At 40.6% G+C, this 10468-nt stretch overlaps 1 protein-coding gene across 1 annotated transcript in view; it reads left to right on the forward strand.

The window, feature by feature from the left end:
- trpm6 (transient receptor potential cation channel, subfamily M, member 6) overlaps positions 1-4003 on the forward strand; it is a gene marked incomplete at its 5' end in the record, with an annotated part of 158988 nt that extends 154985 nt beyond the window's left edge. The window contains one exon of the mRNA XM_084323194.1: positions 3427-4003. Coding sequence (XP_084179320.1) covers positions 3427-3518 — 92 coding nt within the window. The 3' untranslated portion in view covers positions 3519-4003. The remainder of the gene's footprint in view (positions 1-3426) is intronic.
- Positions 4004-10468: the final 6465 nt, after the last annotated feature.

A 10468-nucleotide genomic window follows, 5' to 3' on the forward strand; every position in this document is an offset into this window, starting at 1 on the left:
ACAAGTATCTAGGCCTGGGCTGGTAATGCCCAGTCAGAAAGGAGTTGAGAAGAAACACGGCAGAAACGTGGAATGGAATGCAGAATGCATAGATCTATCTATCCTGCAGAGTTAGCCCTTGTCTTTATGAAGCAGAGGGAGAATGATGGGGAGAATGATGTGCAGAACATATCCACCAATGTATATTGAGCATTTAACATGTATATAAGAGAGGATGCTGTAAGAATGTGTGCTTCCTCCCATGTGTCTGACCTCCTATCACCATACCGAGGGGAAAGCTATTATACAACATTTAACTACAATGTGTGATGTGTAAACATATAACCAATAATTAAGTATAAGTTCTTCCATCTCAATACTGCAGGGCCTTTTCCTAGAATGTGTAGTAAAGGAGTAACCTATAGCCGTATAAACTACTTTTCACATGTAATAATTATGGAAACACATATGCTGTTGGTATAAAGGTATATATATATAATGCTATATTAATTATATGTTTCATAATTCTCTGCTTAAAAAGAATGATATGCTTGGCGATGATACCTACTGTATGTACTGTATCATAACCCTTGCCTGTCCTGCCTGCATTCTCTTCGTTGAGTAACTCTCTCCAAGTTGCCGTGTGACGGATTAGGGAAATGGATATCATCTGATTAACGACAGGGTCATACTTGTCAGATAAAACCTTCCCGGTGATCAAACAAAATAGAGATTTCGCAACTTCTATCACTTGACCTGGTCAATGACGGAGGGGGTCGGAACGTGCATTCGCTATTTCTGTCAGTCAGTTGTAATTTGATAAACAACAACAACATTTTGGGGTTATCAATCTGACCTGAGATCTAGCGTGGCATATATCAATGGGTATACAGTATATTTTGGCCTTATTAGTTTTCCATGGTAATTTATTTAGCTGGTTATTTTGTACTGTATGTACTAGTGTGTGTGTGTGTATTTGTACTGTATGTACTAGTGTGTGTGTATTTGTACTGTATGTACTAGTGTGTGTGTGTGTATTTGTACTGTATGTACTAGTGTGTGTATTTGTACTGTATGTACTAGTGTGTGTGTATTTGTACTGTATGTACTAGTGTGTGTGTATTTGTACTGTATGTATTAGTGTGTGTGTGTGTATTTGTACTGTATGTACTAGTGTGTCACCTCTATGTATCTGTACTGTATGTACTAGTGTGTGTGTATTTGTACTGTATGTACTAGTGTGTGTGTATTTGTACTGTATGTATTAGTGTGTGTGTGTGTATTTGTACTGTATGTACTAGTGTGTCACCTCTGTATCTGTACTGTATGTACTAGTGTGTCACCTCTGTATTTGTACTGTATGTACTAGTGTGTCACCTCTGTATCTGTACTGTATGTATTAGTGTGTCACCTCTATGTATTTGTACTGTATGTACTAGTGTGTCACCTCTGTATTTGTACTGTATGTACTAGTGTGTCACCTCTGTATCTGTACTGTATGTACTAGTGTGTCACCTCTGTATCTGTACTGTATGTACTAGTGTGTCACCTCTGTATTTGTACTGTATGTATTAGTGTGTGTGTGTGTATTTGTACTGTATGTACTAGTGTGTCACCTCTGTATCTGTACTGTATGTACTAGTGTGTCACCTCTGTATTTGTACTGTATGTAGTAGTGTGTCACCTCTATGTATTTGTACTGTATGTACTAGTGTGTCACCTCTGTATTTGTACTGTATGTACTAGTGTGTCACCTCTGTATTTGTACTGTATGTACTAGTGTGTCACCTCTGTATTTGTACTGTATGTACTAGTGTGTCACCTCTATGTATTTGTACTGTATGTACTAGTGTGTCACCTCTGTATTTGTACTGTATGTACTAGTGTGTCACCTCTGTATTTGTACTGTATGTACTAGTGTGTCACCTCTATGTATCTGTACTGTATGTACTAGTGTGTCACCTCTATGTATCTGTACTGTATGTACTAGTGTGTCACCTCTATGTATTTGTACTGTATGTACTAGTGTGTCACCTCTGTATTTGTACTGTATGTACTAGTGTGTCACCTCTGTATCTGTACTGTATGTACTAGTGTGTCACCTCTGTATTTGTACTGTATGTACTAGTGTGTCACCTCTGTATTTGTACTGTATGTACTAGTGTGTCACCTCTGTATCTGTACTGTATGTACTAGTGTGTCACCTCTATGTATCTGTACTGTATGTACTAGTGTGTCACCTCTGTATTTGTACTGTATGTACTAGTGTGTCACCTCTGTATTTGTACTGTATGTACTAGTGTGTCACCTCTGTATTTGTACTGTATGTACTAGTGTGTCACCTCTGTATTTGTACTGTATGTAGTGTGTGTCACCTCTGTATTTGTACTGTATGTAGTAGTGTGTCACCTCTATGTATTTGTACTGTATGTACTAGTGTGTCACCTATGTATTTGTACTGTATGTACTAGTGTGTCACCTCTGTATTTGTACTGTATGTACTAGTGTGTCACCTCTGTATTTGTACTGTATGTACTAGTGTGTCACCTCTGTATTTGTACTGTATGTACTAGTGTGTCACCTCTATGTATTTGTACTGTATGTAGTGTGTGTCACCTCTGTATTTGTACTGTATGTACTAGTGTGTCACCTCTGTATTTGTACTGTATGTAGTGTGTGTCACCTCTGTATTTGTACTGTATGTACTAGTGTGTCACCTCTGTATTTGTACTGTATGTACTAGTGTGTCACCTCTGTATTTGTACTGTATGTAGTAGTGTGTCACCTCTGTATCTGTACTGTATGTATTAGTGTGTCACCTCTGTATTTGTACTGTATGTATTAGTGTGTCACCTCTGTATTTGTACTGTATGTACTAGTGTGTCACCTCTATGTCGTCACTCAAGAGGCCAACGTTGGCTCAGAGATAAATCCCGACAACTTCAAATGAAGACAACACACCCCATCAGCCAGCTAATTAAGCCATGAGCGCTCCTCTATTTCTACGGCAACAGTAGTGTTTGAGGCGCGGGGGTGGGCTCTGCTTTGTGCGCTGCGCAGCGCGGCCTTTGATTACGTATTAATCATGTCTTTGTGCCGGCGACATGCTGCTGAGACATTAGCTTTGATTAGCTATTAATTAACGTCTCCGGGTAGACACGGTATCGGCATCTAGAGGATCGGCGCTCGGGAAAGAAACTCCTTCTCCAAAAAAACAAACAAACAAACACTCCAACACACTTGTTTTGCTATTTCAAAGGTGCTTTGTGTTTCCTCCCCTTCTTCTTGTGTCCTCTCCAAGATTCCCTCAACAAATCAAACCAAATTATTCATGTGTGGGATGCGTGGACGTCCTCCCCGGGAAGGCCTGTCAGTATTCTCTTTCTAGTGGTAATGACGGTGTTGTTGGAGCGATGTGTCTCTGACTGATGTCTCCTCAATGTTCAGATTTGAGGAGGGGTCTGGACAGCAGCGAGCACAGCGGGGGAGCAGGACCAACATCAGAGGAGGAAGAAGAGGACGACGTCACCAGCGTGTAACCTCTGACCCAGGAAGTAGAAAAAATCACGTCAAACAAAAACACTGATACACATTTGTGTGTTTTTCCTAAATGTTGACTTCAGTTTCTCTTGCCCATGTTGTAGCCTTAAAGACCCCTTTAGGTGAAAAAATACTCTTGTATTGTTACCTCCTGGCCATGGATATATTGTTCAGCTTTGAACCTATGCATGCCAAATAATAACAAAAACGACATCTTTTATATCAACATATAATTCTTCTCTTATCTCAATTGGCAATATTTTGTCCCCAACTCATTCTGTACCTGTGGTGCTTAAAATTCCTTGTGCTGTAGTTGCCCTGCCACTAAAGACTTTTCGTTTTAGTTTGTTACTTTGTTTGGAATTGTGTTTTGAGAACCACCACCCTGATCATCACCACTGACGACTCACTAGACGGCTCAGAGCAAAGTGCCCAAGCCCAACAGTTATGGCTAGACGGTATCTATATTATAACTACGTATTATAACATTGAACATCGAGGGCGGCTGGGTGGCGCAGCGGACATTGCGCTCGTCACCAACGCAAGAGACACCGGTATCGAATCCGGCTGTCCGCGTTGCCTCCGGCTTGGGCCGGCCGTCATACTAACTCAATTGGCAGAGTTAGCGGGTGGGAAGTCGATGGGTGGTAATCTGGACGTTGTAAACAGCGACTCCTACAGGTCGGTTGGGGCGCCTGCAGAGCAGAGACAGGAAAATGGCGGGGGCAGTGTGAGCCTCCCACACGTTACTCCTCGCCAAAATGAGAGTCCGCGCTGGCAGGTGAAAAGATGCGACTGGCTGCCTACACATGTATCAGAGGGGACATGCGATGGGCTTCTATCCTCCCTACAACAGGGGAGGGGAGAATTGGCACGGCTAAATTGGGATGGGAGAAAAATAGAAAAAAGGAGAAAAAGTGGATAAAAAACACATTGAAAATCGATGATCACACAAAATAAATGTAATCTCTACTTCAGGTTAAAGACAAAGACAAGACTTAGGTTTACAAAAAAAATCGACTTCTTCTAGTTGAGACCAAGCCAAACTACATGTCCTACATTAGCATAGCTTAGATTCACATTGTCTGGCTTTAGTTAGGATCACGTTCAAGTTCCACACATGTAGGGCTAGATAAGGTTGTGATTTAGGCCTCTTGGTTAGCATTAGATTTAGCTTTAACACTCTCAGTTTAATAATTATATGATAACCCTAGATTGTTAACATATAAAGAACGTTGTGATTGTCTAGGGTAAGTAAAGTCAGAGGCTTGAATCGTAAACATTTTCATTTGAGAAAAAGGCTAAATACGTGTGTATATATGTATATTACTACCTATGTTGAGATTGATTCTTGCTTTACTAAAATAAAACCTGGTTAATAAATCTATTTTACCCCATTGACAAGTCACGATTATTTTCACGAGTCCTTTGTCGTAAAAATTTTTATTTGAGAAAATCCTAAATATGTATATGCCTAGTGTTTATTGACTTACTACCTCACCTATGTTGAGATAAATTATTTCTTTACTAATAACACTTTTTTTTATAAAAACATCAGTGTGTGTGTGTGTGTGTTGTATACCAATAACGAGACAGGAATTCACCCATAAAATTTCATTTATTTTTCTTCCCACAACGAAATGTCTACAAAAGCGATAAAATATAGAATTTAACAAAAATCAGTTCAGACCTTCACTTCGTACAGTATGTACATCTGAAAAGAGGAGACGGGGTCAGGGCCAAGCACAGCTCTGAACCGAACACCAAAACTGATCCTAAAATGCAACACGCATGCACACTCTCCTCTCTGTTCTCACACATGCTCCGGTGTGTACACACAGAGGAAGTGACATCGCCTCTCTGTTCTCACACATGCTCCGGTGTGTACACACAGAGGAAGTGACATCGCCTCTCTGTTCTCACACATGCTCCGGTGTGTACACACAGAGGAAGTGACATCGCCTCTCTGTTCTCACACATGCTCCGGTGTGTACACACAGAGGAAATGACATCGCCATTGCTACACGAGAGCCGCGAGGTCCACAGTCCAAGTCAGTAGTTCGGCCCTTCCTTCACCGAGTGAAAAACAAAAAACTAAAAAAAACATACAAACAAACAATTCATTGTAATCAAATACACACTTGCCTTGGAATTCCCCTTTTTTGATTGGTTCTCCAGTAAACTCACACAGTAAAGCATCTATGTCCCATTCGCCAATCTTGCCTCTCCTCACTAGCTATGGCACTTTGAAAAAAACAAAAGAAAAACAAAGAAGGAAAAAAAACATACATATATTTTTACTTCTTTTTTTGTCGTTGTATTGTTTTATTTCGTTTTGTTAGTCCGGTGTAAAAGAGGTTCTGCTGCCCAACTGCCTTTCAGCTTTGGTCACAGATTGCTACATTTTATTTTGTTTGCTCTCACTGGGACGCAAAGACATTCTAAACAATAACTTAAACAATTTTCCAACACTACTCCCATTGCACGCATGTGTAATGCATTGAGAAAGTTTACAAAACATCGGTAGAGCAAATAACCACCTCCCACTCTCGCATACTACTCTCTCTCTCTCTCTCTCTCTCTCTCTCTCTCTCTCTCTCTCGTACACACTCACACACATCCACGCACACAGGGTTTCTAAGGAGGGGGAGAAGGAAGTAGGGGTGGAGTGTTTTTCGACTAAGTGTATGAAATGTGTTTTTAAACCGAGTAATATAAAAAAAAGAAATTTGCGCACTTTTGTCAGACGGCCACCCTTCACGTGATGAAGGTGACCCCCATCCGGTGTGACTTGAGTCTGTGTTGACGGAGTATTGAAGGCGAGTGATGCATTCAGCCTCTCACACTGAACAGGCTACTCCATAACATTCAGAAGAGAATACCCGCCCCATCAGCGGTGTGGGGAGATCCACTCCATTTCAGTAAAGACAGTTCGGGGGGGAAAAAGGACCGTCAGCTGTTAATGTCAGCTCACACATTCATTGAATAAGGAAAAGAACACTCTCGCTTTTTGAAATCGCACAATGTGTTTTTCGATGTTTGAATATAAATAGAAGCCTTTTTATTTAAGAAGTTCTGTTGACTTTGAAAGTCGCCGGTGAATTGCCTGAATTGAAGTGGAATCAGCCCGGCCTCCCACCCCAGTGCCCCCCCCCCCCCCCCACCCTCCCTCCAAACCCACAATATCATGAGGAGAGAAAACACAAATAAGCCCCAAATGTTTCATTGCCATGAAACGCCATGCAAATAGAACAGAACAACAATAGGCTAATAGTAATAGAAGAGTAGTAGTCATAATAAGAACAATAATAATAGTAAATAGTAATAAAATTAAAAATAATCTTCCAATGCAAACATGGCAGTAGTAAATGCCTCCAGTTGTTATTGCTACAGTATCTTACTTACAGTGGTGCTACACACTTTAACCACCACATCCCCTCTCGTTCCCCAGTCCCACTGATTCACAGTCTACATGGGAAGACAAAAACAACGCACACAGAAACTTATTCACATCAGAGTCGGGTTGAATTCACTGTCTAATAGATGGGCTATTGATTGACAGTTTATAAGTGGGGTTCCTTCATTGTACCACAAGCAGCTAAATGTAGGCAATACAATACAATAACAGAGATTATTGTACATTAATTAACAGGATATAAATATTTTTAAATTTTTTTCTATAGTCAATGACTATGATTGTTATATTGTATGTGCTTAAGATGGATTTCAACAGTGAATTCAGTCCCATTACACACACACACGCGCGCGTGCGCGCGCACACACACACACACACGCACACACACATCAAAGCCTTGTCTGGGTAGATTCCGTCGCTGGCGTTCGTCGCCAGCATAATGCAGTAGTTTATCTCCAAAAGAAACGCTTTCATAATTACATTTTCTTTTAATTCTCAAAAATATTAAAATTCTCTTTTAATGCAAAGACATAAAAAGAGCTGCTCCCTGAGTGATGCGTAGTGCATCGAGACTTAACAAGTGAGTGATTGTCTTAGTGAGCCACTGGCCTCTGGTCTGGTCTGGGCTGCAAGGTCAGGAGGAGGATGGATACTGGGCGGGCATGGGAGGAACCTGTGATGGGTTAGAGACAGCTGGGAAACAGGCAAGCATACTAGGAAAGGGAACTAACCAAGTCGTGTTCGGGGCATTTTGGGGCAATGCTGTTAATGTTGCCTGCTATGTCAGGATTGTCCCAAATGGGTAGTAACCCAGTGTCACTGCCCTAAGATGCTCATTCCCTACGCTGAGTATACTAATAGGTTATCTGCATACTTTAAACTTAGACTAGGAGGAGGGGCATGGTAACCAGGGTAACAAGTGTTTGTGTCCCTACTAGTAACAAGTAAGACTTGGCCACTGTGCGATAGAGAAATGTATGCGTGTAAGGTCTGAAAACCATCAAAGGTCTCCAGTCGTTGTGCATCAGTAACATACATTAGAGATCAGAGTGCACTGATATAATCTATAGTCTATAGTCTATAAGTACTATAGTTCCAAATCCTTACTAAGTGCTCTGCCTAATAAAGTCCCCTCTTACATTTCAGCCATTCAGACACAGCTGTTCATTTTCAAAATATATTTTTTAGACTTCACTTTTCTGTACATTGATTGTTTTAATTTGATATATTTTGTATGTATTATATACAAAAAAGAATTCATGGGGCTAAAACTCATACTTGGTGCTGTCCAAAGCTTATTTTAGATTACCCTGCAAAGGCAATGCATATAGAGCATCTAGTGGCTGAACGCAGAACTGCACAAAGTGGTCTGAGTCCCCATAGAACCTATAATGTCCAAATTAATTATATCCTAAACATAAGCCAATTATAAGGCATTTATAGCTCACCATGACAGGGGTCCCCGCAGAGACAGAGGATGTCCGTCAAGAGAGGAAGAAGCAATGTCATCCTGACCATTCTTTCCCAATCAAACCAGTGCCATTCTACACAGTGGCCAAATGTTTTATCAACATAACATTTATTTAGAAAAAACAAAACAAAGCATTGACAAGCTAAGAGTGTCAATAAATATGGAAAGACTAACAAAAAAAAAAGGAAATAAATAAAACAACACACTAAGTGATTGTCTATCACAGCTTGTTCTATACAAATCATTATAATGGTATTGCAACAGTAAATGGCATAGGTTTCGGTGGAGGCTACCCTGCTTTCCTTCACATCCGGACTTTAGTGCTGTAGAGTGTGTGAGGCTCTAATGAAACCCCCGGTTTTTAATATCTATTTACATCAACGGTGTTTCAGAGATTTTTATGTTCTGGAACACGGAATGCTATGAAATGAAAACCACTGTCGGTACAGTGTCTAGTATAGTGCATTCTAGCTATAAGAGGGCTACCCTGTTCTCAACAGCAGACGAAGGAGGAGTATGACTGGAAAGGCAGTATGAACATTATTGCTCCTTGGAGAGAAGGGTCCTTCATTTTCACAGCCCAGAGTGATTGACATCCATGGGCTAAATTGTGCAAAAAGTGATGGGAGGGTTGAGGGCATTGCAGCACTTTGTATCGACCTATCAACGGTGTTCTCTTTTCTCCATCCTCCAATCACAGCCGAAGCAACAGCTATGATTGGAGGATCAAGAAAAGAGTGTTTGTTGAGATAGGCCAATAGACCTTTGAGGATTGTCACAGGTGTGAACGCAAAATCCCAACTTGATGTTGATGTCACTGGCAGAGGTTTATGTTTGGTTTATTGTGGCGACATCCATTGCTGTTATCAGTCCAATCCATTCTGCTCCAAAGTGCCAATGCCCTCAGAAGTAGGGAATAGGGAAAGGTGGTGAGGGGGATTCTGGGTAAGACGCAAAGGTTTACTGAGAGGTCCTACTAGTCTCTGATTGGTTGTTTCTGATTGATTGTTCGATAGCAGTCCAGGTTTTGTTGGACGAAATTATTGCAGCGACAAAAACGATTGACAGGATGGCAATTCTGCCAGAATCCTTTTCTCGCAAAATAGAATATTTATGTTATATATCTTCACCTTGAAAAGTAGTAGCCATTATTTTCTTTTTTTAAATCCTTAATAACTTTTCTTTACACTCCTATAAGTTCTCAATAGAAGGATGCAATGCCCTCTTTACATATCAACAAAATCCAGACAAGGCTTTTATATATCAACAAACCCCAATCAACTCCCGCGTTTACCCCCATATTCTTTTACAAGTCTCATTTCAACTTTACAAATTCTGTACACATGAAACTATCAAATAAAATAAAAATAAAAAACACATAAGACAAGGTATAGTCAGCCACATCGGGCCACTATAGTTTTAAATTAGGACTAACTTATTTAAACAGAACAAGAAGTAATACTGGAATCCGCTCTGTACTAGAAGTATATATCTACAATAGCTTTTCCTAAATCCGCACGATTCCCTCCCCCATCCGGCTTCTTCAGTTTCACAATATCATCATGTGAATAAAAAAAAAGAAAAAGAAAAAAATAATTAAGTTGGAACAAATTAACTTACCCAGTTTTTAAAAGATTGACAGTTTAAAAATTTGCTCCTATTTTTTTTTCTTTCTTTTCTTTTTTTTAAGTCTGTACATTTCTGGTCAGTCAGTTCAGGACAGAAGAGAGCGCCCCCCTCAGGTTGCCGTTGGGGGTGCATTTGATTTATATATACATTCTTCAGACTGTATCGGTGAACTGGATGGAATAAGTGCTGGACATTCCTGGTATTGTTGGCGGTAACTGTAAGTGTGTGGTGGGTGACTTCCTCATCTTAAGCTCAGCGCGCTCTGGGACTTCATGTGGTTGCCATGATGATGATGATGATGATGATGACGATGATGATGATGATGATGATGCCGACGCGGTCAGCGTGGCTGCCGTGTTCTCATGGAGCGCGGTGGTGGTGTCATTGGAGTGGTCCTCCGCTGGTACCGACTGGTGCGGTGGGACCACAGGCAG

The sequence above is a fragment of the Notolepis coatsorum genome (assembly GCF_963971535.1).
Source record: "Notolepis coatsorum genome assembly, chromosome: 10".
Taxonomy (NCBI): domain Eukaryota; kingdom Metazoa; phylum Chordata; class Actinopteri; order Aulopiformes; family Paralepididae; genus Notolepis; species Notolepis coatsorum.